The 27,153-nt window shown below is 36.9% G+C and overlaps 4 protein-coding genes across 5 annotated transcripts; 1 reads left to right on the top strand and 3 right to left on the bottom strand.

The window, feature by feature from the left end:
- Nucleotides 1-176: 176 nt before the first annotated feature.
- LOC114523255 (vacuolar protein sorting-associated protein 18 homolog) lies at nt 177-12,055 on the bottom strand. The gene is made up of 29 exons (XM_028544120.1): nt 11,925-12,055; nt 11,338-11,408; nt 11,040-11,146; nt 10,734-10,882; nt 10,498-10,582; nt 10,299-10,372; nt 10,087-10,193; nt 9,843-9,928; nt 9,615-9,716; nt 9,148-9,319; nt 8,926-8,986; nt 8,544-8,644; nt 8,397-8,457; nt 8,158-8,222; nt 7,836-7,971; nt 7,574-7,726; nt 7,313-7,406; nt 7,159-7,232; nt 6,826-6,981; nt 6,526-6,669; nt 6,306-6,437; nt 6,110-6,228; nt 5,340-5,430; nt 5,200-5,265; nt 5,060-5,115; nt 4,705-4,822; nt 4,597-4,625; nt 1,091-1,217; nt 177-858 (listed from the first exon to the last, which is right to left on the bottom strand). Exons 1-29 carry the CDS (start codon nt 12,009-12,011, stop codon nt 742-744), a joined length of 2,940 nt encoding a protein of 979 aa, XP_028399921.1. The 5' UTR covers nt 12,012-12,055; the 3' UTR covers nt 177-741.
- Nucleotides 12,056-12,368: 313 nt separating this feature from the next.
- Nucleotides 12,369-16,600, top strand: LOC114523158 (UDP-N-acetylhexosamine pyrophosphorylase-like). Of its 2 annotated transcripts, XM_028544018.1 has the most exons (10): nt 12,369-12,948; nt 13,630-13,978; nt 14,091-14,156; nt 14,272-14,399; nt 14,485-14,556; nt 14,671-14,739; nt 14,982-15,167; nt 15,301-15,339; nt 15,595-15,646; nt 15,936-16,600. In XM_028544018.1, the coding sequence occupies exons 1-10, from the start codon at nt 12,470-12,472 to the stop codon at nt 16,092-16,094; spliced, it is 1,599 nt and encodes a 532-aa protein (XP_028399819.1). In that variant the 5' UTR covers nt 12,369-12,469; the 3' UTR covers nt 16,095-16,600. The 2 variants fall into 2 exon arrangements, with proteins under 2 accessions (XP_028399819.1, XP_028399820.1); XM_028544019.1 differs by lacking the exon at nt 15,301-15,339 and having other exon boundaries at nt 15,936-16,599.
- A 415-nt stretch (nt 16,601-17,015) lies between these two features.
- On the bottom strand, nt 17,016-20,720 carry LOC114523196 (vacuolar protein sorting-associated protein 26B-like). The gene is made up of 9 exons (XM_028544057.1): nt 20,620-20,720; nt 20,389-20,532; nt 19,318-19,393; nt 19,011-19,167; nt 18,826-18,927; nt 18,675-18,737; nt 18,257-18,363; nt 17,965-18,176; nt 17,016-17,711 (listed from the first exon to the last, which is right to left on the bottom strand). The coding sequence occupies exons 1-9, from the start codon at nt 20,707-20,709 to the stop codon at nt 17,616-17,618; spliced, it is 1,047 nt and encodes a 348-aa protein (XP_028399858.1). The 5' UTR covers nt 20,710-20,720; the 3' UTR covers nt 17,016-17,615.
- Nucleotides 20,721-21,171: 451 nt separating this feature from the next.
- Nucleotides 21,172-26,805, bottom strand: LOC114523190 (zinc finger protein with KRAB and SCAN domains 1-like). The gene is made up of 4 exons (XM_028544052.1): nt 26,572-26,805; nt 23,427-23,521; nt 22,543-22,978; nt 21,172-22,032 (listed from the first exon to the last, which is right to left on the bottom strand). Exons 2-4 carry the CDS (start codon nt 23,430-23,432, stop codon nt 21,776-21,778), a joined length of 699 nt encoding a protein of 232 aa, XP_028399853.1. The 5' UTR covers nt 23,433-23,521; nt 26,572-26,805; the 3' UTR covers nt 21,172-21,775.
- Between the last annotated feature and the right edge of the window lie 348 nt (nt 26,806-27,153).

Genomic DNA, 27,153 nt, shown 5'->3' with positions numbered 1-27,153 from the left:
TCCTAATCGAAAATATATAATCACATCCTTTACGCGATGATCGTTTCCGCTCGACGCAATTCGGCGTAGTTCGGCGCATATTCGGCTGAGATCGGGAAAGATACTCTGATCTGAATAGGACTGTATTGATGTTATAAAACAGTTCAAATACAATACCATAGCACACATTATCTGATTTATCTTTGATAGTTTTATTCGTTATTTACAGAATCCCCCCAAATTTTGCTAAATTTCTTTCATGTTTTTATCAAAATTTTTGTCCTATAGGAAAATTCGCACAACCATCATCAAATCTGGTATTTTTTTTTAACTAACTCATGACTTGAGTCGTGACAAAGTTGTCAACAAATTATAACAATTAGCTGAGCTGAAACCAATCTTTAGTAGGTCAAACGAGAAATTGATGAAGTGGATCTCTTTGAAATGCCATGAAAGAATGAAATCCACCTTGTTAAAATCACATACTTTACACCGTCGGTATACAATTAATCATAATATATCACATTTTGAATATCTATCTACATATTATATTATAGTTGTTGTAATCCAATTTGGGCAAGATTGTAATTATTATTCTTATGCTAAATATAGCATTTGTGTCTATAAATAAAGCATTTCTTTCACTTTAAAGTTGGTTTTCAGTTTCCAAAATCACACGTGCACTTTCGATAGAGCTGTAGCAAAAATTGTAGTCGGGTTAAAACATAAGAACAACCTGGAACAAATAGACTACTGCAAGGTTTATTTCCAACTCTCCAAAGCGTCTTCATCTGGATTTATGAATGGCTGGTCGATGGATCTGATCATGAACTCCCCGCACATAACACATTCAGAAGCAACAAGTTCATCTTGGTCAGCCTGAAACAATGAAAAGCATTTCTTAACCAAGTGTTCTCTTTCAATGTTCCCCGTCTTCAACGAACCAGGAAACTAATTTTCCCACGCACGTTTCCTGAATGTGGGCATAACACGAAACATTCCTAAATGTGGGCATATCAGGAAACATTGTTTCATGTTTGGCAAAGAAAGAAAATATGTTTCCAGCAAAGTTTTGAAAAGGTCAAAACAACATATCGATGACGTTAATCACCCTTAATTTTTCAATAGAATCTTCAGGCGCTATTCTTGGATCATTTTCTCGATTTCGACTGCCAGGTCTTGGACTTGGGTCGCCGCCGGTCTGATATAACCTTTTCCTAATGAGCTCAAGTTTCGCCCTAATAAAAACGATACAGGTATTCATCTCTAGGAAGAACAGTTTAGAACAGATAGAGCTATGCAGTATAAATAGAGTTAGTTTAGTTTAGGTTTCCTCCTGTAGTAACACTGGATCAATAAGAGATGATCCTTACTGGACCTCTAGGAAGAACAGTTTAGAACTGATAGAGCTATTCAGTATAATTATGTTAGTTTAGTTTAGGTTTCCTCCTGTAGTAACACTGGATCAATAAGAGATGATCCTTACTGGACCTCTAGGAAGAACAGTTTAGAACTGATAGAGCTATTCAGTATAATTATGTTAGTTTAGTTTAGGTTTCCTCCTGTAGTAACACTGGATCAATAAGAGATGATCCTTACTGGATTTCTAGGAAGAACAGTTTAGAACTGATAGAGCTATTCAGTATAATTATGTTAGTTTAGTTTAGGTTTCCTCCTGTAGTAACACTGGATCAATAAGAGATGATCCTTACTGGATTTCTAGGAAGAACAGTTTAGAACTGATAGAGCTATTCAGTATAATTATGTTAGTTTAGTTTAGGTTTCCTCCTGTAGTAACACTGGATCAATAAGAGATGATCCTTACTGGACCTCTAGGAAGAACAGTTTAGAACTGATAGAGCTATTCAGTATAATTATGTTAGTTTAGTTTAGGTTTCCTCCTGTAGTAACACTGGATCAATAAGAGATGATCCTTACTGGACCTCTAGGAAGAACAGTTTAGAACTGATAGAACTATTCAGTATAAATAAAGTTAGTTTAGTTTAGGTTTCCTCCTGTAGTAACACTGGATCAATAAGAGATGATCCTTACTGGACCTCTAGGAAGAACAGTTTAGAACTGATAGAGCTATTCAGTATAATTATGTTAGTTTAGTTTAGGTTTCCTCCTGTAGTAACACTGGATCAATAAGAGATGATCCTTACTGGACCTCTAGGAAGAACAGTTTAGAACTGATAGAGCTATTCAGTATAATTATGTTAGTTTAGTTTAGGTTTCCTCCTGTAGTAACACTGGATCAATAAGAGATGATCCTTACTGGATTTCTAGGAAGAACAGTTTAGAACTGATAGAGCTATTCAGTATAATTATGTTAGTTTAGTTTAGGTTTCCTCCTGTAGTAACACTGGATCAATAAGAGATGATCCTTACTGGATTTCTAGGAAGAACAGTTTAGAACTGATAGAGCTATTCAGTATAATTATGTTAGTTTAGTTTAGGTTTCCTCCTGTAGTAACACTGGATCAATAAGAGATGATCCTTACTGGACCTCTAGGAAGAACAGTTTAGAACTGATAGAGCTATTCAGTATAATTATGTTAGTTTAGTTTAGGTTTCCTCCTGTAGTAACACTGGATCAATAAGAGATGATCCTTACTGGACCTCTAGGAAGAACAGTTTAGAACTGATAGAGCTATCCAGTGTAAATAAAGTTAGTTTAGTTTAGGTTTCCTCCTGTAGTAACACTGGATCAATAAGAGATGATCCTTACTGGACCTCTAAGAAGAACAGTTTAGAACTGATAGAGCTATCCAGTTCTATCCAGTATAAATAAAGTTAGTTCAGTTTAGGTTTCATCCCATAATAACACTGGATCAATAAGAGATGATCCTTACTGGACCTCTAGGAAGAACAGTTTAGAACTGATAGAGCTATTCAGTATAATTATGTTAGTTTAGTTTAGGTTTCCTCCTGTAGTAACACTGGATCAATAAGAGATGATCCTTACTGGACCTCTAGGAAGAACAGTTTAGAACTGATAGAGCTATCCAGTGTAAATAAAGTTAGTTTAGTTTAGGTTTCCTCCTGTAGTAACACTGGATCAATAAGAGATGATCCTTACTGGACCTCTAAGAAGAACAGTTTAGAACTGATAGAGCTATCCAGTTCTATCCAGTATAAATAAAGTTAGTTCAGTTTAGGTTTCATCCCATAATAACACTGGATCAATAAGAGATGATCCTTACTGGACCTCTAGGAAGAACAGTTTAGAACTGATAGAGCTATCCAGTGTAAATAAAGTTAGTTTAGTTAAGGTATCCTCCTGTAGTAACACTGGATCGATAAGAGATGATCCTTACTGGACCTCTAGGAAGAACAGTTTAGAACTGATAGAGCTATCCAGTATAAATAAAGTTAGTTTAGTTTAGGTTTCCTCCTGTAAGTAACACTGGATCAATAAGAGATGATCCTTACTGGACCTCTAGGAAGAAACAGTTTAGAACTGATAGAGCTATCCAGTATAAATAAAGTTAGTTTAGTTTAGGTTTCCTCCTGTAGTAACACTGGATCAATAAGAGATGATCCTTACTGGGCCTCTAGGAAGAACAGTTTAGAACTGATAGAGCTATCCAGTATAAATAAAGTTAGTTTAGTTTAGGTTTCCTCCTGTAGTAACACTGGATCAATAAGAGATGATCCTTACTGGGCCTCTAGGAAGAACAGTTTAGAACTGATAGAGCTATCCAGTATAAATAAAGTTAGTTTAGTTTAGGTTTCCTCCTGTAGTAACACTGGATCAATAATAAGATGATCCTTACTGGACCTCTAGGAAGAACAGTTTAGAACTGATAGAGCTATCCAGCATAAATAAAGTTAGTTTAGTTTAGGTTTCCTCCTGTAGTAACACTGGATCAATAATAAGAGATGATCCTTACTGGACCTCTAGGAAGAACAGTTTAGAACTGATAGAGTTATCCAGTATAAATAAAGTTAGTTTAGTTTAGGTTTTCTCCTGTAGTAACACTGGATCAATAAGAGATGATCCTTACTGGACCTCTATGAAGAACAGTTTAGAACTGATAGAGCTATTCAGTATAAATAAAGTTAGTTTAGTTTAGGTTTCCTGCTGTAGTAACATTGGATCAATAAGAGATGATCCTTACTGGACCTCTATGAAGAACAGTTTAGAACTGATAGAGCTATCCAGTATAAATAAAGTTAGTTTAGTTTAGGTTTCCTCCTGTAGTAACACTGGATCAATAAGAGATGATCCTTACTGGACCTCTAGGAAGAACAGTTTAGAACTGATAGAACTATCCAGTATAAATAAAGTTAGTTTAGTTTAGGTTTCCTCCTGTAGTAACACTGGATCAATAAGAGATGATCCTTACTGGATTTCTAGGAAGAACAGTTTAGAACTGATAGAGCTATGCAGTATAAATAAAGTTAGTTTAGTTTAGGTTTCCTCCTGTAGTAACACTGGATCAATAAGAGATGATCCTTACTGGATTTCTAGGAAGAACAGTTTAGAACTGATAGAGCTATGCAGTATAAATAAAGTTAGTTTAGTTTAGGTTTCCTCCTGTAGTAACACTGGATCAATAAGAGATGATCCTTACTGGATTTCTAGGAAGAACCAAAATTTCATTTGTTTACCTCTGTTTTCCTCTGAGGTGCGGAAGAACCTTGGAAGAAATTATGAAAATTAACTATTTTAATACACAGTCACATCTTCAAGAAATGAAGGGTCATAATTATTAATACCTCGTCGACAAGACAATCCGCGTGGAAAGCGTGATGACATGGAAAAATATAGAAAGCTCTTGTTAGCAAAGGAAATGAACACGAAACACATTTCTTCTCAGCTTCCACTACGCGGTATCTGGAAGGAAAAGAGTCAGAAAAGAGAATGGTGTTAAATGTAATTGGAAGCATTATGAAAGGTGGTGATTAATGATACTTTAAATTTTTATACGTTCAACGATAAAGTTCGACCTCAAACGTTGTCTGACCAGATTCCTGGCAATTCCCCCCTGGCAATTACCCCTCCCCCCGTGGCAATACTCCCCCCCCCCGTATCAAAAATATGACTTGGAGAAAAAAACGTTTATTTCAAAACCTGTTTTTCATCTCATGTATATCTTGTCGGATATTTTCAGCACTTTCTGTCGCTTCCTAAAAGGAAATCGCATTCCTTACAAGTGAGAAGCCGTGAAAAGGGTCCTGCGATATCACAATCCACTGGAGAGAAATACGAACCCGCATTTCATTTTTCAGTTCATTGATGTGCTGGTTGTACTCTTCGAGAGACGAACAGATTGCGTCCTGTTAAAAATAAGACAATTAAAATCAGTTGCTCGTTTTTCCACAGCAGAGTGATTATTAAACACAGCCCATACCTTGAAGTGATCGATAGTGACAAAATCAGGGAAGAATGGTAGAATGTCTTCGATTTTGATTTGTTGAAAATCGTTGAGAAATTGCATTGCTCTATATTATTTGATGAGAAAAATGGTACTCATTACCACTATGATAATGATAATCATCATCATCATCATCATCATCACCACCACCATTACCATCATCATCATCACCATCATCATCACCACCATTACCATCATCATCATCACCATCACCACCATTACCATCATCATCATCACCATCATCATCACCACCATTACCATTATCATCATCACCATCATCATCACCACCATTACCATCATCATCATCACCATCACCACCATTACCATCATCATCATCACCATCATCATCACCACCATTACCATTATCATCATCACCATCATCATCACCACCATTACCATCATCATCATCATCACCATCATCATCACTACCATTACCATCATCATCATCACCATCATCATCACCATCATCATCACCACCATTACCATCATCATCATCACCATCATCATCACCACCATTACCATCATCATCATCACCATCATCATCACTACCATTACCATCATCATCATCACCATCATCATCACCACCATTACCATCATCATCATCACCATCATCATCACCACCATTACCATCATCATCATCACCATCATCATCACCACCATTACCATCATCATCATCACCGTCATCATTACCACCATTACCATCATGATTAACATCACTATACCCAACCATCACCTCTACCACCTACTTCTTCACATCCTCCTCCTTCTCAACAACATGTCTCGCAATTCTCAACCAAAGTTTCTTTTGCAGTGCTTCGTCGTCCTCGGGTTTGCTCGCTTGAATCTTCGCCAACTCAACATCAAACTACTCAAAACAAAAATGACAACCCATGTTTATACATCCATCATCTATATGAGCAAGATAGAAAACTAAATACTTACAAGTAATGCCAGGTCAACCGCTTCCTCGTACAGACCCATTGTGCTGTAGATATGAACGCAAGCATTCTTTAGATCATGTTCAGAGCACAACCTTAGCGCATACTCCAGGTCATAGTGGACCTCCTCTCTATCCTGTCAGGAGAGCAAAGAAAACAGGTGAAATATGTATGTTTAGGACCTGGATCCTTTGAGGAAGTAGTTTAAAATCAAACACTACTACCTGTCCCTGGAGTTGCAAATATTTGATGAGTGAAACATCGTCTTGTTGCTTCACGTATAATGAAAGCAAGTAGTTATGTATGGCTTTGTCCTGCACTCCAAGAATTTCCACACAGAAGTCCAAATACCGTACAGCTTGCTCGATCTAGAGATGTTTAAACTTCAAAATTGGTTTATCTTCGGATGAAACATCTACAGACCGCTTCACACCGAGGGTAGTGACAGGATTATTGGGAGCATCGTAAATCTACATCAAGACTATATTCATCAGAGTGAGGGATAATATAAAACCTGAACATACTAAAGCTTTATCCTGTTTATTATCATAGTAAACCAAAGCTGGAATAAGCTTTTTAGGATCCAGTCTTTTCTTTTGTTCAATCCAAGCGTTGACCGTATCCTCTGGGATATGCTGCATCAGGACTTGAGAAAACTTGTAATACAGTTCAGGCTCATTCTGAACCAAAAAAACAAGATTAATAAACTATCACTTTAACCTTTTGGATTGTCTATGCTTTAACAAAACAGCTCAGAACTCTTTTAAGGCTAAACAACTGCCTGCACAGTCGACGAGACAGAAAACATTTTGATGCAAGTGTTTAAAATATATCCTATAATTCGTTGATAAGCTAACCTGTTTTTTCAAAACATCCAAGGCTGCCCGGTAATCATCGTGCTGAATATGGTGATGAATGACTCGCTCAAAATCTGAATATAAAAACAGCAGGAGCATTCCGGTTAGTTGAACATGTGGGACAGTTCGTCAAATGGCAAATGCCAGCGATTACCTTTCATTAACATTGCCAAAAAGATCAAATTTTCCACATCGCCATGACTGGCTATCAGGTCGTACGCAGTCTTTCTGCTCTCCTCGAGCGACGTCTTCAACAAAAATGGAAAAAAACAACATTAAGACGCTTGTGATGAAACGTCAAGCATACGAACAAAATGGAAAATCTTGCTCAATAGATGCCACTTAAAACACAAACCCATCGCTCAACTGTTGTTATGGGAACGTGAAACATCTCACTAATATTCGTGTAACGTACCTTAACTTTACTCGTTGCTAATAATTTCCTGAAATCATCCTGCATTCTCTCCAGCTCTTGTTCGTTTCCGTCACTATTATCTTTCAATTCACCAAGGTCGTTTAAATATAGTTCAATGAGCCACATCGCTATCATCGTAATTTGACTTTTATCCTAGTTGAACATTGAAAATAAGATGAATTTGATCTATACCGCGAACAAGAAATGGCTAAGATACAAAAAATAACAAGAGGAAAAAGCAGTGTTAAAGTATTTCGCTAACCTTGTGGTCCATGTTGTTCAATTTTTTCACCAAAAAAACTTTCAAAGATTCTTGTTCTGAAACTTGAATAAACTTCAACGCGACCTCTTCAAACGATGCCTGAGTTAAGGCAAATGTAGCGGCAGCCGCCCTATATCTATGATTGAAACAGAAGCAGAAAAATTCTGGTGAAAAAGATCACCTAAAGGCTAAAAAAGTCACGTATTTTGGACCGATATGTGGGGTCACAATTTGATACATAGACTAAACTCCCAGAAAATAAACAGAAACGCTACACTTTTAAGATCACTTTTAACACTATCTAAGATCTATTATCGCTTACTCTTTTTTGTCGAAAAAGCTTTCAGCTTTCTTTCTCAAGACTTCATCTGTGTGCACGGGATTATCCTATATAAACAACAAAATAAACATGGTTTAATTTGTTTGTACGATTGAGAAAAGTTTACGTCAGGAGTCACCATGTTCTATGCATTGCAACTATTGACAAGCAAGGTTGATTTGTAGAGCAAGACAGACTAACACAGCAAGTCAAACTGTAAATATTTCACGTCGAAAACTAACACGAGCATATTCTTCCGCTTCATCAAACTTTCCTTTGTCCAAGTATAATTTCCACACATGCCTGGTAAAAAAAGGTAATTTGCAAACTGTAAGACAGCCAGGGAGCCCACTCGTGTTGATAAAAGCTTTGTCACATTTAAGTCTTACCGAGTTTCTTTGTTGACATTATATTGAAATATTGCCGCGGTTGAGAAAACCCAAATGGTTTTTTTCACTGGATCAGTCACCATTCCCAGCATATGACCGTGCTGTTAGTGAAAAAAATCGGGTTAAGATTTGTTAAAAACTAGCAGTAATAAGTTAACAATCATCATAATGACTAAAAGCCGGTTTGGGGGAATTTTTCATCTTTCGATGGATGCAAACGAGCAAATAATTATAATTTTCTGATGTATATGTGCCACTGTCACTGATATGTGCTCTCATCTGAGCACCCGTGACTTATCTACTCGTTCACATCCGTCAAAAGACAAAAGTCGCAGGAAAATGCAAGTGCAAATGCGCCTCATGAAATAAAAGTTGAACTTACCCTTTCTGGCAGTAAATCTTGAAAGACAACTTGATCGTTCAGTAAGCACACAGCTTCAAACCTGTGGAAATGCAAGAGTTGTGTTTATTTGTACGTTTATTTGCTGGTTTAGCGGTAAATTAGTAGATTCATGTACTGTACCAAGACAAAAACGTGAGATTTATATACATGTTTTTTCCCCGCCTTTTAAACTGGCACTCCATCAGCAGATTCAAAGCTTACCTGTTCTTATACAGGAGTAAAACATGAAACTCGGTTAGGGCCAAAGCAATTGGTGGTGTGGAGCTCTGGCCGTCTGCGGTGACGTATGGGAGAAGACGAGCTTCTGATGTGATACTACCGCTGGTTTCTTGCGGGGTGTCGAAATTTAGACTGCCGCAGTAAACGCCTGGTTCTTTAAGATAAGAATGAAAGAATTAGCAGAATTATACAGTGTTTAAAACTGATAGGAAGTAATTAGGATCATATCTTATTGATCCAGTGTTACTACAGGAGGAAACCTAAACTAAACTAACTTTATTTATACTGGATAGCTCTATCAGTTCTAAACTGTTCTTCCTAGAAGTCCAGTAAGGATCATCTTTTATTGATCTAGTGTTACTACAGGAGGAAACCTAAACTAAACTAACTTTATTTATAAGGAAGAACTATTGTGGCAACATCTTCTAACAACTTATGAAGACAAATACCTGTTAGCCAAGCAAAGGAACTTGGATTGCCTCTGGCCTTGGTGTAATAAAATACCAACTGACTCCATTCAAGTTGATCTGATGCCAACTCAAGGAAACTGGCTGTTGAGAAAGATTGTTGCAGAACTTATGATGATGACATGACAAGTCATTAAACTTGGTAGTCAAGAAAGATGGTGTCTTGAATGACAGATTATGATGTCATATGCAAACAAAGAATATAAAAACCTGGATTAATTTCAAATTGACTGAACAAAGACAGAAATAATGGAGGTTCTGTCATTGAAATTTCACCAATAAACTGAAATAAACGGCTAAAAAAAGAAAGAAAGTAACAGGCATTATTTCACACATTGTCAAAACATGATTGACATGGTACATGGGTGAAATTTTTTGCTAAAAACTAATATGGGTGTAAGTTAACACCAGAAGTTGGTATATTCTCCCTCCTGGTCAGTCCAAATTAATTTACCTTTTTGTAGTAACCATAACAACATAAAGACGGTCAGATCTTGGAAACTTATCAAACATTAATCCCGTGATAGGTTCATTTTTATCACCACTGTTTACGTTATGCAGCTGAAAAATATAATAAATTAATTAGTGATATATTCTCTTTCTTCATGTTTCACGATACAGACAGTGCACTTTATTTTGCTGTAACATTGCAAGTGAAGAACAAACCTGTCGGAAATATTTTTCAAGTCCTGCCTGAAAGAACTTCTCTTCATTGTCAAGTTCTGTTTCCAATACAAGCCCTAAAATATACCAGAAATATATATTCAACAAAGTTTAAATGGTATAATGACTGATAATCTACGATTGATGCGATTCTGCCTTGTTATTTAATTTAGGATCGAGTTCAAAGCAAATCTCTTCTTACCCTTGTTGGTCCCAATCAAAATTGCCTGTGTGGTCGTCTCAGTTAATCTGGTCTTGTTCCAAGCCACAGCCTCTACAAGATGACCCTAGATGCAAACCAAATACCATAAAGTAATATCCCAAACTGTACTGCAAATGCATTGGCTCTACCTATTACATTTGCTTGCAAAATGTGCACCCAGATTTGGTGTAACTACTTCAGTAGCAACAACTAGAAAATTCTAAGAAAATAACAACCTTTAGTTTTGGAATAGGTTTTGTTTTTTTGCTGTTTCTGGCCAGATAAAGAGATTCATATGACCTCAAACAGATGATTGCATGTCTTGCAGTTGGATCTTGAAATACTTTATAAACAGTATCATCATGTCTCTTTGATATTTCAATTTCTAAATGGAAAAACATCAAAAGGAGGAAAAATATTATTTCACAAGCAGGTAGAAGGGGCCGTGTCTTGTGGGGAAGCACATGCAAGGAAATGGATGAAATTTTCCTCCCGTACGGTATAATTCCCTTCTACTTCAAATCATTTATTAATGAGCTCACTATCGAGTTCTTCTGGGTTCATGAGATTCAATCTCATCACTGTGTTGTTCAGAGCAATTATCACTGTACTATTGCTGACTGATAAATCCATGATACTGGATGGTGGTCTGAAAGTGAAAAACAAACAAATTCATTAAAATTTCCTTAACGTATACATTAAGACCATTTATGCATGTCCAGATAACGACTAACAATCTCCAGATGAATAAGTCATCTGCGTCCACCAGTTTTACCTGGTCTAATAATGGGAGCTATTAGTTTTAAAATCATTAATGTGTTCCAAGTTACATTTTCACACCTGAAGTTAACTTTTTCTCTCCGGAACATGGGGACATCCTCTGTACGAAAGTCAACATAACCAGTTGCAATCTAGAGGTGACAAAAATGGTTAAAGATGCCATGTATATACAAGACAGAAGGTGAGGTGAGGTACGTGGTGAGGTGATGAAGGTGAGGTGAGGTGAGGTACGTGGTGAGGTGATGAAAGTTTCATCAGTATGGGGGAGAGGGATGAGGGAGAACGTCGTTAGATATGCCTGAATAAAAACCTTTATCTTCACCAATAGAGAATACCCTAGGTGGAAATAAGCTATAATGGAATGGAGGTTGATAATGATAGCTAAGTCAGTACCAACATGTCTCCATTTGATGGTTATTTTTAAATCTATTTTTTTAACCTTAAAAACTTTGTGTTGCAGAAAGCTGGTTAGATTTCTCCTCAAAGCCCGTGAAAGAAAATTCAGAATTCAGAAATCCAATCAAGTTGTTAAAGTGGTCCGATGCAGTGTCCAGTTTTATGACTGCTATCATAGGAATGTTCCAATCATGCAAATAGTTTAGTGGAAAAAAACGGAGTAAAGATGCAGAAAAATGAAATCAACTTACCGGTTCATCTGACAAAATTTGTCTGCTTGAAGGCAAATTTCCACCAGTTTGCAGCTCATTTTCGTACTGTTCTAAAATAGAAGCCATTTTGTTCCGGTATCAGAGTTTCCCCCTCTGAGCTTCTACATACACTCCCCCCGGTACATTCTAAATCAATGCCTGCCACTGAGCTCTATGCAGTGCAGTCACTGTCCAGCTATCCGGTAACATGCGGACGCGTTGTGTTTTCTAATAATTACAGTGTTTTTCAAGGGTTTCACCTGCGGAATCTTTTATTGTGCGCTCTATTCGTCTTTTTACTTAATCATAATGTCAATGATTGGTTTAAAAGACCACGAATTAGAAGGTAACACTGGATAATATCATGTTAAGATATGTTCAAGGCCAGTGCAAACGACGATGGAAAAAATTGTCTTTGATTATGCCGCCCGCCAACCGGAAGTGAAACTTCAATCTCCGGTGAATTTTTACCTTCCTTGTGTACGTGGAAAGGGGTTCAGAGCGTCATATCGTCCGTTTTCAACGCTTTTCTTTCAAATTCAAAGATGGAGATAGAAAAACTGCGAGCACATCTTGAAGAATACGGTCAAGGGCATCTATTAGAACACTACGATCGCGTGCCCGATGCGGAGAAGAAAGCGTTTGTGGATGAGTTGTGGTCGCTCGATTTACCTCGTATAAAACGCGTTTATGAGCTGAGCACTCGCGGCCTTGGCGGTTCAGGGGAAAAGGATAAAACATTAGAACCGATTCCTGATTCTGCTAGAGATAGCGTCGCCTCGGCAAGTGAAGAACAGCGAAATACATGGAGGAATGCTGGTTTACAAGCTGTTAGTGACAACAAGGTTGCAGTCTTGTTGCTAGCCGGTGGTCAAGGTACAAGGCTTAATGTTCCGTATCCGAAAGGCATGTACAGCGTTGGTTTGCCTTCGGATAAAACTTTGTACCAAATACAAGCAGAAAGGATCTTAAAAGTACAAAGTTTAGCTGAAGAACACACCGGGAAGTCTTGTACTGTTCCATGGTATGTATGCCGTGCGTATATTTGTTTAAAAAAATTGTCAATATCACTGTCAAATAAACGGCGGAAGTTTATCTACACATAAAATCTGTTCATATATACTATTTTCTTCGTATTATCTCCGTAAAATGTGGCGTATTTATATTTTTTTAAGAATTTTAATATTGACAATTTATGCACTTTTTGACGTGGCATGTTTGGCCTTCCTAAGGAATATTTATTGTCGTAATTGTTATGCAATGTTTGGGGCATAAATTTAAACACATTCATTTTAATTCGCATTCTAGTTATTGAACAATTGTAGTATCTATAGTAACAGGTAACTCGGCAATTTCGATTCATTATTTGTGGATTGTGTAATTGTCTTTAAAGAGAATGCAACCATAGGAAGGTCATATGACTTTGATTTCTTGGAAAACACATATTCGATAATAGTTACCCTCTTAGTAGGGGGCTAGGCCTGTCTAGGCCTGTTAGTCAACAGATGCACCAGGATATAGCACAACCTTATGCAGGGTTGTAAATAGATGCGATAATGGGGATGAAAATCATATATTAATTCTGCTTGTAGAATTTCTTTCACATGCATTTTTAAACGAAATCCGTCAGGCAGAACAGAATACTAATTATCCCCAGATTATCATGCTAATTTCGGCCTTGATTTAATTAGTGACAATTTTTCAGGTATATTATGACCAGCGAGCACACCCAAACATCGACTGAAGAATTCTTCTCATCACACAATCATTTTGGCATGAATAAGGATAACATAATTCTCTTTGAACAAAACCAGTTTCCTTGTCTGACTCCAGAAGGAAAGATTATTTTAGCTTCGTGTGGGAAGATTGCCAAAGCTCCAGATGGAAATGGGGGACTGTATAAAGCCCTTGGGGAGCGGGGTATTTTGAAGGATATGGAGAAGCGTGGAATTGAAAGCATTCACGTGTATGGTGTTGACAATATTTTGGTCAAAGTCGCTGATCCCGTCTTTATTGGCTTCTGTCAGTTGAAGCAAGCACGGTGTGGTGCAAAGGTCTGTGTTTGCAATGAAAATCTCTTTATTCCCAGACTGTTACTAGTAAGAGTTTAGACCTGTGTATATATATACACACACAGTCACCACAGTTTCATTTTCATGATCACAGGTTGTGAAGAAAGTTCTTCCCACTGAGAAAGTTGGAGTAATCTGTCGAATGGATGGTAAATTCAAAGTAAGTCATTATATAATGACTTTCTAATGTATCTATAACTGTGTTTTATTATCCAGTGTCCTGGTGTAAAGTTTTCTGTTGTCCATCCTATATACACTAAGTTATATTTTGTCAGGTTGTAGAATACAGTGAAATATCATTGGAACTTGCTCAGAAAAGAGACAAAACCGGAGATCTTGTCTATAATGCTGGAAATATCTGCAACCACTATTTCACTTTGAATTTCCTTAAAGATGTTGTTAGGTATATATGATGTGATGCAATGATGATCCAATATATTGGGTTTGATGATCTAATCCTGAATTCTAATCTTTCTTTTTTCTTATAGCAACCATGAAAATGAACTCACACCTCATATAGCAAAGAAGAAAATTCCCTATGTAGATAGTAATGGAAAGTGGTAATAATACCTTTCACTCAAACACCTTCTCTTCTTCAGCTATCTCTCTCTCCAGCTTCATCTGGTACAATTTCCATCCAAATTGTTCATTTTTCTTCAATTTCCATGATATAGTGTCAAACCAGACAAGGAGAATGGCATAAAACTAGAAAAGTTTGTCTTTGATGTGTTTGAATTTTCTAAGTAAGTCAGGTCATGCTTCCCAAAATCTATCATTTGCATGTGAAAATCAGGAAAGAATGGTTTGGAAGTCACAGTACAGCTGTAGAATAGGTTTCCTCCTGTTGTAACATTGGATCAATAAGAGATTATCTTTACTGGATCTCTCTAAAAAGAAAACTGATAGGAACTATGAAGTACAAGTTAGTTTAGTTTAGGTTTTCTTCAATGGATTTACAGGTTGACAAAATTCTATCACATTTTAGGCAATTTGCTGTGCTGGAAGTGATTCGAGACGAGGAATTCTCACCCCTAAAAAATGCCCCAGGCGCTTCAAAAGACACTCCTGAAATGGCCAGGGATGCTTTGTGTAACTTACATTATCAATATATCATCACATCCGGTGGGAAATTCAAAGATGACAATGAGGAAACTCTGCCTGACATACCACGGTAAAGACCTTCTTGCTTCTTATGTACACGACCTAATGCACAAAATATCCGCAAAACTTTAAACTGTTAAATTTGACGGCGTTGAAATTGAAAGTGAACACATATGAACTCAGAGTATAAATATTTTCTGTAGCCAAACAGGGATTGACAAGACTAAAAACGGTTCCGTGGGGTGAGTCGAAAAAAGTTAAACCATCATGAAATCATAACAACAATAACAAAATTAAATTGATTTAATTCTTGAAAATAAAACTAATCCAAACTAATTGCCAGTCGATGACATGCGAGAATGTCAATGATTTTAACGAATAATTTTAACCAAGTGATTTAATAAAAAAATTAAATGTTAAAGAATGGTCCTAAGGTAAAGGTAATTCGCAACGCTCGACTGGATTTTGAATGATTTTTTTTTACTTTTTCATGTTAGCATGCCAACAGTGCGATGTGAGATCTCTCCGCTTCTATCGTACGCTGGCGAGGTAAGTGGAAATACTTTAGTTTAGGTTACGGTAAATGTTTCTGATAAATGAATTACAATGATGACTTGCCTCGCATAATCCAGTTGAGAATATTGTGTATGTATACTCTTTCTCCTGTTGACTTCCACTGTACCTTGTTTAAGAATCAAATTAAGGCGATATGCCAATGGCAATGGCCTTCTTCCAAACACCACTTCTTCTGTATACCTGTCGAGGTTCGAACGAGGTCTCCGTTTCCATGCTTGATAAACGGTATTCAAAATGGTATCTCAATTTGCCAATCCTCTAGGGCATCTCCAAGCAAGTTAAAGACAAAGTATTCTACGCTTCTAAAACCCTTCACCTGCAGTCGGGCGAAGAAGAAAAACAAATCGCAAATGGCAACAATGATAAGGGTTCACCTGTCAGAGAACCAAACACTAAAAAGCTCAAAGCCGAAGACAATTAAGACGATTATAAACGAAATAATTTCCCCATAAAACAAAACAGTTTGCATGCATATAAAAGGGCGAACACGTATCCCAGAAGGATCGCCTTTCTGTCTTTATAATCCAAATTCACAACAAGGACATTCAAAACAACTATTTGAATGCGTTCCTAAGGAATAATTCAAATGGTATTTTAATTTATACGTAATTAGGTTTAGGGTTCATTTCAGGAAAACAAATTGTGGTTCAATTATTAAACTTAACTAACTTACTGTGTTAGGAGCAAAAAATACCGTAGAACAATCATCCATCTTTTTTATCATTGACTGCATCTGGTGCCCAATGATGCTTCGTGGATATCTGTTAATTTCTTAATCAGATCACGATAAAAATATGTACCCGTAATAAGATAAGGCAAATCGTTTGTAATAATAATTATACAATGGATCCCCTGACAGTTCTAAAGCCTAATACGATTAAATTATGCTGAATTATTTAATATTTTAGGGAAATTTTAAAATAAAAAAATTTTTAGTTTAGATATTTTGTTTTTGAATTATGTTGATAGGTCTTTTCGTTGGTTGCTCCTAAAGGTTTACAGGAGGAAACCTAAACTAAACTAACTTTATTTATACTGAATAGTTCTATCAGTTCTAAACTGTTCTTCCTAGAGGTCCAGTAAGGATCATCTCTTATTGATCCAGTGTTACTACAGGGAGAAACCTAACTAAACTAACTTTATTTATACTGGATAGCTCTATCAGTTCTAAACTGTTCTTCCTAGAGGTCCAGTAAGCATCATCTCTTATTGATCCAGTGTTACTACAGGAGGAAACCTGAACTTACTTTATTTATACCAGATAGCTCTATCAGTTCTAAATCATATATATTAAAATGAAAGTCAGTTGAAGTAACATAAGCGTTATTGTGTAAATACAACGCATGACTGGTGGAAGATAAAACATCAGAGTGAATAATACGGATCAACTTTTGATTTCATTTTCTAAATTTCTACATTCTAAACCACGACTTGTCATACATTTCTATCAGTGAATCAATTTTAAACAATTGGCTATGGGGTAACCGTCACGTGACTAAACAAATAGCGTTTAGGCCGGGTGACAATGGTAAGTGTATGTTTAAAATTTAATTAGTTAGGTAACTGTGCTAGCCGCTGTTCATACGACCAGGCGACGCAGGTTCCTGAAATCTTTTTTTTAAAAAAAAATCTACCTTTATACGTTATATAGCTATCCTTACCTCTTGCAGCAAAGTTATAGTATTTATTTGGCTTTATTTGACGGGAATATTTGGGCAACATGAAGTATCAGGGCAAAGATAGGAATCTGCGTAGCCTGCAGTTCGTATGAACAGCGTCTGAATTACTATTCATCACTCATCAGTCATCACGTTCGTCTAACTTGCCTTAGGCCGAGGAATCGATTTCTTTTGCAAAGTGAGGCTGTAAATGTGAACGCTCACAATCATAGCAATGTACAATGGGATTTCAACAATTTCTTTGTATAAAAATTATATTCTGGTCATTTTGAATCATCTTTTTCCTTTTTCTCTGAGTCCGTCACTAGCACGGGATGCTGCCGTCTTTTAAACTCACCTTTGCGCCACAGAGTTATCTCCTGCAAGAGACGATTTTATAACGTTTTTTAGGTAGTTCAGACACAAACCGCGACAGCTTATTGTAGAATACTACCTACACTGGACCACCACGTTTGAGATATCTTTTTCAGGTAGTTCAGACACAAACCACGACAGCTTATTGTAGAATACTACCTACACTGGACCACCACGTTCGAGATATCTTTCTCAGGTAGTTCAGACACAAACCACGACATTTTATTGAAAAAGATATCTGTTATTTTTATTATTTACCTGTTGTTTGAAATATCTTCGTTCCTCCTCATCAATAAGGACCAGGTTAAGATAATATCTTACTGAAAATTTTTTATTAACATCCTTAAAGGTCGGTGTAAGATCATAGCCAGCCAGAAACAGCCTGATTGGAATTGATTCCCCACGAACAGGGGCACCATCCATGATCTCGTATTTTGCAATAGTCTCACTCTCATTGTACGAATTAGGACCTTGAAAATTTCAAAGATTACTTCAGAAGAGAAGTTCATTGAGAATATTTTGTGTTTAAACAAAAATTCTTGACAAGTACCTGTTCCCGTGGTTTCCCTCTTGATAATGGCAATTTCCATGTGTTTGATTTTAATTCGAACAAGAAGGAAATATATTTTACCAACAATGACATCCTTAAGATGATATCTGAAGAGAAATATGTGTTTGTTAAAGCATGCAAATATAAGCATGGTTTAAATTCCAAACAAACAGAGGCAGCACCCTAACTAGACCACTTGATTCGAGTATATATCTGCAACATTCAATTTACTACCATAGGAACAATCACTTTGAAAATAAATCAGTCAGGCATAAGGCAAGTATATGAACATGCACCTCCCCCCCCCCCCAAATTAGGCAGGCTAGTACAACCGTAGACAGTGGCCTAAAATGGCCTATAACATAAAAACTCTTCATTCCTTATTCATTGCCTAAAACATCAAAATATTTTGACATACTTGGATTTATTATATTCAAACTCAATGTGTAGACAATCTTCAATTCCGACTTCCATCTTTATGCTAGAATGATAAAAAACCAAATATTTCTAACATTATCACATGCATTTTAAAATCCTGAACAGCAATTATATGTAGCACTGGAAAATACCTGGTGTTTATTTCTGGGTACGATGACAATGTATGAACAGCAATCTCCATCTCTTTCGTCATGTCTGAGAGTCGTCTACTTATCGTCACCTTCAAAAAATACCTGCAAACGCCAGGGTTAGAGTTTAATTAAATGCTATTTATCCAGGATATTACAGTCCTGAAAAAAATGACATTTGTTTTCACCTTAGTCTGACATTTGTTCCAGTGTAGGTTTCATACGGTTTCTCAACATTTACAAATTCAAAGTCAAATGAGGAGTTTTCTGTCATAACACCAGGTTGATGAAGCTCTTTGACCAATGATGTAAACTCATGATGGTTGCCGCGATCATAAAATAGCTCTACATCAAGAACATGAAATAAACACACATTTAACACATTATCATGCTTTGCAAACCAATCTTACTAAGAACCGGGGCATTTTACCAGGATATTCATTTAGCTGCAATTACTATATAAAATTTTAAAACAATTGAAATAAACATTCTCACCTATTTGCCCAACCAGCTCAATTTTTATTCCATGATGTTCAAGCTTTTTACCAGGATTTTTTAGGTTCACTTTCACCTAAAACAAGAACCAGGCTCGAATTCATGTATCCAACCTTAGCAACCTTTTAGCAAGCAGCAACAAGTATAGCCTGGCATAACAGAGAGTGAAATACTAAACTCTGTACACCTAAGTTCATTTCCAGCTTATTTGTTAACCAACAAAGCTTTCTTTCCCAAACTAGCTGCTCTTTTCCCAAATTAGTTGCTAGTATAGAACACTTAAAAATAAACTGCAACCTAAAATAACCAAAGGATTAAAAGATAGGCTTTGATATGTCATAGCTTATCCTAAATTGACAGTTTTCGTGCTTTTGTTCACTATGACTTTTCACTTAATATATGAGACATATACAAGAGAAAACGAAACCAAATATTTATTGTATGTCATTGTATTGCCCTCTCTGTGTGAATATGTGCAATCATACTGGAATATTTCATTGCAAAGTGCGGGGAAATGGGCTCAAACAGGAAACATTGAACACAAATTACATGCAATACAACAACTTCCTGTCCTGCACAATCTCTAGAAATATTCCGAAATCCTTTTAAATATACGAAGGCCACTGGCACTGGCTGAACGTTTTCTGAAATTCATTGCCACGAAGATGTCATCTGAAGTTCATATGTTTTCCATTCAAAGCTTTCACATTGCAAAAGCGTTTATTATCGAGTTGAAAAGCAACGATCAGTATAAATGAAGTTCGTCATGTGACTTCAAAAATCTGCAGCAATTTATATTTGAACCTTGTGTTAAACAGACCAGAATTTCTCTACGCAAAACACACGAGTTCTACCTTCACGACAAGTTTAGGCACTGATCGTCAACTCACAACATCGTGGTGCGATGCAAACGTTTCACTATTTCCGATTTTCAAAGCGCTACTTATATTCCTAGAGTGCTTTTCTCTCTCAAATCGAGCTATCAATACAGGGCGGTAATGAACAGCATATTCAAGCAACATTTGCAGTAATAAACAGCTCTTTAAAGCTCCCCCTGAAAGACCCACGAACCTTTCCTTTGACCGTTTCCCCATCATAGTATAAAAGCAATTTCTCTTTTCTTCCTTCCTCGTTGCGAACCTCTATCTGCTTGCGACTGTCAGAGTCTTCGAGATCGATAAATATGTCCGTCGACTGCCCAAATCCAAAAAGGCTCTAAGGGAATAGCAAATACACAAGCGTTAGCAATTTATACCGCTGGGGAAACGAAGAAATTCACAGAAAAAATAATAAAAAACGTACCATTTTTACTCCTGAAGACTCATGAATTCGAATTTCGAAAATGGCGAAATCTTGAAGGCGGACTGTTCCCTTACAAATCAGGCATTGCATTACCTGCGATTAGGCGGCGTTGGTTACGAAATAAAATCTGGACTGCGTTTATTGCTTTTGTGAAATCTGCTCGCAATTTTAGCCAATCAGCGTTCACAAGTTTCAGCCAATTGAAAGCTGTTACAAAATACTGCGTTGCACATTGAACTGTATACAACTGGAACGCTACCTTCAACCGGAGAATTTTAGGGGTGTGGGAAGAGCAACGTCTGTCCCCTTTAACTGGGGGGGCGTCGGAGGTCTGAGAGCTCAAGATCTTCAAACCTTTACTAATTTTCTAATCATCCCGGTCAAGTATAGCCTTCCGGTTTCCAGGGAATAAGATGAGTAATTCATAAGGTGTTCAGACACAAACCACGACAGCTTATTGTAGAATACAACTTACACTAGTCTAGACCACCACGTTTTTAGTGTTTTCAGAGATATCTCCTTCAGGCAAACCATTTGAAATTTTATGCATACTGAACTATTGTTTATTGAATCATCCAAGTTATCTTTTACATCTAGTTTTTCTCCAGCTAAAATATCACACAATCATTTAATAAGTTCAGCTACAGCTACAATGCTACAGGTGTTTATACCTATCTTGTTTTTGTACCATCACCGATTCTTGGGTTCATCCAAATTAACATGTCAATAGAGAGAGTCATTATTTACATTCATTTATATTGTTCGCAGATTTCCGTCAATCAATATAGTGATGGTACTTGGTCGCTTTTCGACATACGACTTATCCGTTATAGTTGCGAGTGCATAAATAAACGTTAATTCAACTGTTGCTTCACTGTTGAAGCTATGGCTGATAATCAGCACACCAAAGTGCAGTCCTGTGGGGGATTCGTTGTTTGGAACTTCACTTTGATAATCTATGATTACATTATGCATGTCTCACACATTCTCCTCCCATTTACAACACGTCCGGATAGTTCTTTCGTCTCGTACACGACCGTTTTAGCTTCGCTGTGTTTTGTCCCATGTCCGGTTAATCTTCGGAGTCCTTTCGGACTGAGCCGTGCCTGTACGTCTCTTCCACATGCCGCTTCATCTCCAAGTATCCACGCACGTTTCAAATATGTATTTTCTTTGAATGCCGTGCAAGGTGGCTTGGGTTGTTAAATGCTCGCCCGCACGCCCGACATTTGTAAGGCTTCTCGCCCGTGTGAGTGAACATGTGACGACGTAGATTGCCTGATATTGAAAAGCGTTTGTCGCAGAGGTTACAAGAGTAAGGGCGTTCCCCTGAGTGGGTTCTCAAATGTATGACAAGGGCACTTGGCTTCTTGAATCTCATGTCGCATTCATTACATCTGTGGCGCTTGTTGTCTAGAGGAGAAAAAGAAATTAAATTTGATTAAATTACACCAGCACATACACCTTATGTTCCAATATTCTATTTTCTATGTCCCGATGGGACAATCACGAAAACCATCATGATCACCATTACTACCATCGTCATAATCATCATTATAATCAACATCATCACTATCACTACAACAATCTTCACCATTATTATTATCATTATTACCCTCACTATCTTTATCACCATCATAATCACCATCACCTTTACTATCATCATCACCATCTTCATTACCATCATCATCACCATCCTCATCATCATCATCATTACCATCATCATCATTACCATCATCATCACAATCACCATCATCATCAATATCATCATCACCATCATCATTACCATCAACATCATACATACATGCTTGTACCCCAACCACACCCATCCCTATCTGTATCAACACAACAATAACTCCACCACTACCTGCTCCTTCCCCTTCCCCAAACCCCACGTACATGCATCATTGCACCTTTACCTACCCAAAGGCTTCCAATCATCATCAACAGCTCCATTTCTCTTTAACAGATCCCCCTTTCTTCTCACCATCTTCGTGCTTCCATCTTCAACAGCTGTTCTCCCTCTTCTTCTTGTTCTCATACCTTCTAATCTCAACCCATCACTTTCCATCTTCACTCCTCCGTCCATTGCCCCATTAATCTCATCACAACTCACAACATCTATTGTTTCATCTTCTTCACTTTCCTTTGCACTTTCCTCTTGTTTTGGGACTTCTTTAATAACACTGGGTCGTCGCTGTATTATCACCCCACCATTCGATGTGGTTGAATTATTAGTCATGTTGTAAACGTCTATACACTCCGAGGTCAATGATGCAGACGTGGTATAATGGTAAACGACAGGAAATGTCAATATTGTGTCCAGAGCAGGGATATATCTGCTGACATAACTTACAATCTGGAAACATAATAATCTGGGTGAATGATCTAAATTAAATCTAAATATGATATAAAATAAACACGATATAATGTACACGATATAAAAACGATATTATACTCTAAATTTAATATAAATATGAGATTTAAAAAGTAATTCTTCAATTGCAAAGTTTTACCTTGGAGTTTGCTAATATTTTTGCATTAACAAGAGCCTGATGCAATTCTTGTACATATATTGATACATATATATGCTATTTTAGATCTCTCAAAGCAGTAATAAAATAATTCTAACTAATTTCTGTCCCATATGTTCCAACTGCAACCTTTGGTAACCGAATGCCAATGGTTATTAGTGGTTTGAGGTACACTTCCTGTTGTCCTTTTTTATTACAATATTGTAGTGTCGATATACGATGTGTGTTGATTGAATTGAGGTTTTGTATCTGTGTTTGTATAGAATTACTTACCACCATTGAGACAGGCCTGTGGAAGGTCCACTTGACTGATTATTGACTAAGTCAGACTAGCAAAGTTCCAGCTCAAGAGTGTCTCAAAACATACCCTGTAAGAAAATGACAAGATGTTATCATTTTACTGTAAATATAGGGATATTTCATAGTTTGCGAGTATATCTCAGTTTGGAATATCGTAGATAAATTTGTATATTTTTATTTTAATCGTGAAATGGGGACTCAACATTCACAGTCTAAAATATCTTTTAAAAAACTGTTTTCAAAATATACTTTTGCATTAACAAGTAGTTTAACACAAAGAGCTACAATATCTATAGATTTTACCACCATAGAAACATCGAAGAAACGTATACCCATGCATGTATATCATATACTGATCTACTACACATTTCGTTTTAAACATATCCTATATATGTGCAACAACTAGTGAAACAATATCACAATTAAGTATTAATTGGAATGCACGAATTTGCATTCATCCAATACAAAAATCCTACGAATCAAATTTCTGGAGATCATAATTTCCACAAGCATATGTTGATCAACTCAATAACTTCATTTTCTTTAAAGTCTCTTTATATATAAAATGATGAATAACTGCGATAGTTTAATACAGTTTAGATATATTATGATAAGCAATGATGCAATGATGTCATTAAAACAAATTTTTCCTATCTAAGAAACGACGCATATCACCATATTTTCCCCATCCGTTAACAAGCACCATGTATTTGTCTGAAAATCTAACCTTTGCATGTATACATTTGTCATAAATTATTATTTCAGAGCGTATAAATGCTGTTGTGGTTTTCAACTTGATACCAAAGGAATTTTATAATCATGTGGCAATAGGCCAGGAACCACGGTACATCCTGTTGGCGTTGGAGAAAAATATAATAAAACAGCAAGCACGTATGCCAATAACTGTTATTTAGGGCAAAAAATGGGCGAATCCTCTTACTGTTGCTGAAGTTTACAGTTGTGTATAAGTAGTATGCTCTCAGTCGCTTTAAATTAGCAGATTATCAGAATTAAAGGATGTTATCTTAACGTCTACGACTTGAAACAGTGTATCCCGCCAAAAACATAAATAAATGCAGCATGCAGGTAACTTAAGAACTGTAAATATTTATGTATGCTTTCTATCCATCCTATACGGACTGTTACAATTAAGTGATATATACCTAGCAATACAGTATATATTTAACCTGTATATGTCAGATATTTCCCCTTTACAAGCTTGAGAAAGCAATGTTTAATTATGTACTTAAGTAGGGCAAGGTGAAGTTCAAATAGTTTAGCTTTCCAAAAAATGAGACATTGTGCATGAGCGGCCACAAAAAGGCTGTTGTACGGCTTTTAAAGTGTTTCAACAAACTTCTTTTAGTATATAAAAGAACGAACTTGCATCGCGAGGAAAGAGAGCCTTGTTCGGCTGTACTTAGTCACATCAAAGTACATATTTTTTGTGAACGCATGCATCTGACTCTCTGTATTTAAACATGCCCTAAGATTGATTCACGCGTCTTATAAACTTTTACGATAAGCATGTTTGAAAAAGCTGTAGTAAATCTTAAATATATAATCTTTAATACATATATACAGAAGAAAAAAGGCGTGAAATACGTGTCATGCAGGTTTACTCTGATGAATATACATATGAAGCTGAACCAAATCAGTAGTTTGTTTTACACAAAGTCAGTTTTTTCCTTGGTGCTTAAAATGCTATTCAAACGCCATCAATTTTGTGCCAAAACGTGCGTATATCGGCTTGCAAAAATATAGCGCAGATGACCAGAAACTTACTCATGAAACTTGCTCGAATGTTGGAACGTTTAAATCTCTACCTATATATGCATGAGACTGTATGAACAATATACTTCCATCATTGGTAAACCAGCTTAACACAGCAATAGAAAGGAAATCTAATGGTTGAGTTCAGCCTGTCTATTCATACTGCAACTGGGGTTGACTACATGACAAGTCGCAGTCGACCGTGCTGGCAGCCTGTATTAAAGCCGCCTTCAGAAATATAAGCATAAGTGTGTAAGGTATAAATTGATTAACATGACCAACCTTACTACGATTTATACATCAATTGAATTGCAGCCATTTCTCATGCTCAAACATCGGATAGGTTTTCGTGGTCCTCGCAAATTTTAAGAGATAAATCGTGAAAATAATAATACACCGCTGCTGTAGTTACCTAATACTGCACTAAAATTGTAAAACTATCAAATTGAATGCCAAATAACGGCTTAAAACCTGTAATATATGAAACGGGAAGGTTTATACAAGTCTATCGCACTCAGTTTCACCGCGTTTTAGCCATTGCATTGATACATATTAGCCGGACTAATATACCGGTCGAGCACGCCGAGGTTTTATGCTGAACTTGTGGCTCCTTCAGTGCTATACATCATTCTATATCAGTGAATCGCTGAACACGATAGTTGCGGTAAGTGCTTCGGCTTAGTTTTCAAATGCTGGCTTCATTTAATATCACAAAATATCCTTAGACCTAGCTTTAACTTCGTTAGAAATTGCTTTAAAATAAAAATGCCAACTGCAAAGGAATACTGCACGTATATAGACATAGTATATATCAATGGACTTTATTCCTTAAAAGCTGTTGTGTCGCGTGACCACGGCGTAAATGTGTGAAAATTCAACACGGAAAATGTAAAAAGATGTTTACCATGGTATTCAAGTTATATGAAATGAATTTTGAGATGTAAAATAGCACCGGGCATTCAAGGTAAGTTCAAGCTAAGGTCGGTCGGTACCCATGTAATGACATGGCTTCAAGCAAGCCGTCATTCGTGCTGCAAAGTAGAAGCTCGCTAAATGAAACCCTCAACATTTGATGAATACTCCTATGGATAGCATTCAACGAAGCAACTTCAAGCATTAGATAATCAGAGTTTGTAGAAATGCTCAGTTACATATTGTGCTAATGTGTCGCGAAGAGTATTAAAGAGCATAGACCATATAGATATAACGCATATATGAAACAGAAGGCTTCTTGTTTAAAGCTTGTTATATAACCGTATTGTAACTAATTCTATATTACTATGAAACCAATCCACGTATAACTGTTGAAATTACATTCGTGGAAGAAAACTAATGCAAAACGTACCTCGCTTATTTAACCTCTGGACCTGTACAATGTACTATATCTGCCGGTATTTCAATAATTTTCAAGACTTCTTGTATATGTTAACATTCGATTGTATGGTCGGCTTGCTTGTGACTGAATTGTAGCACAAATACGCTGTTTCTCTGTCAATTTTAAGCTTGCAAACGTCGAATCTTTTATGCGTCTTAGAGAATCTCTGTGTTTACACTTTACAGCACTCCCAGGAGATCGGTTCGTGTTAGACTGATGTCGAGCTCAGTGGCGCGATTCTTTTAAACACTCGCAGCGTGTCTCACCTCTTGCGTAACTCAACGTACGTCCGGTGGCTTTGTCTGCCCCGCGAAAATCGTCATCCCTCGCGTGGGGATACTTTCGAGTAGCGTGCCGACGTCATACGCGTGACGTTCTCGCGGTCGGGCTGCGCGTTGACCATACGCGGCCATGATTTGGCTTCGACGTAACCGCATACATAATGCCGTTTGTCTAGTCACGCTTTGCCGTAATATGCAATTCAAATTGGCTCTTTTACATCTCCTGTGACGAAGAGGTTAATATTTATGCTATGGCAGTGCGTTAAACAGA

This window comes from Dendronephthya gigantea, unplaced genomic scaffold (assembly GCF_004324835.1).
Source record: "Dendronephthya gigantea isolate DGI-Jeju-01 unplaced genomic scaffold, DenGig_1.0 000026F, whole genome shotgun sequence".
Lineage (NCBI taxonomy): Eukaryota > Metazoa > Cnidaria > Anthozoa > Malacalcyonacea > Nephtheidae > Dendronephthya > Dendronephthya gigantea.
Note: the sequence above shows the minus strand (reverse complement) of the source record. Positions and strands in the feature narration are given on the sequence as shown.

Bases quoted from the DNA above. Each gene is read 5' to 3' on its own strand.
- LOC114523158 (XM_028544018.1), top strand. From the start codon at position 12,470: ATGGAGATAGAAAAACTGCGAGCACATCTTGAAGAATACGGTCAAGGG. The intron at 15,168-15,300 runs GTAAAGACCTTC...TATTTTCTGTAG, and splicing joins ACTCTGCCTGACATACCACG to CCAAACAGGGATTGACAAGA. The intron at 15,340-15,594 runs GTGAGTCGAAAA...TTTTCATGTTAG, and splicing joins ACTAAAAACGGTTCCGTGGG to CATGCCAACAGTGCGATGTG.
- LOC114523196 (XM_028544057.1), bottom strand. From the start codon at position 20,709: ATGCAATGCCTGATTTGTAAGGGAACAGTCCGCCTTCAAGATTTCGCC. The intron at 18,738-18,825 runs GTATTTTCCAGT...TTATCATTCTAG, and splicing joins TACCCAGAAATAAACACCAG to CATAAAGATGGAAGTCGGAA. The intron at 18,177-18,256 runs GTACTTGTCAAG...GAAATTTTCAAG, and splicing joins GAGGGAAACCACGGGAACAG to GTCCTAATTCGTACAATGAG.
- LOC114523255 (XM_028544120.1), bottom strand. From the start codon at position 12,011: ATGGCTTCTATTTTAGAACAGTACGAAAATGAGCTGCAAACTGGTGGA. The intron at 5,266-5,339 runs GTATGGGCTGTG...TATTTTTAACAG, and splicing joins TCACTATCGATCACTTCAAG to GACGCAATCTGTTCGTCTCT. The intron at 4,626-4,704 runs GTATTAATAATT...ATTTCTTCCAAG, and splicing joins CGGATTGTCTTGTCGACGAG to GTTCTTCCGCACCTCAGAGG.
- LOC114523190 (XM_028544052.1), bottom strand. The intron at 22,033-22,542 runs GTAGGTAAAGGT...TTTCTCCTCTAG, and splicing joins TGATGATTGGAAGCCTTTGG to ACAACAAGCGCCACAGATGT.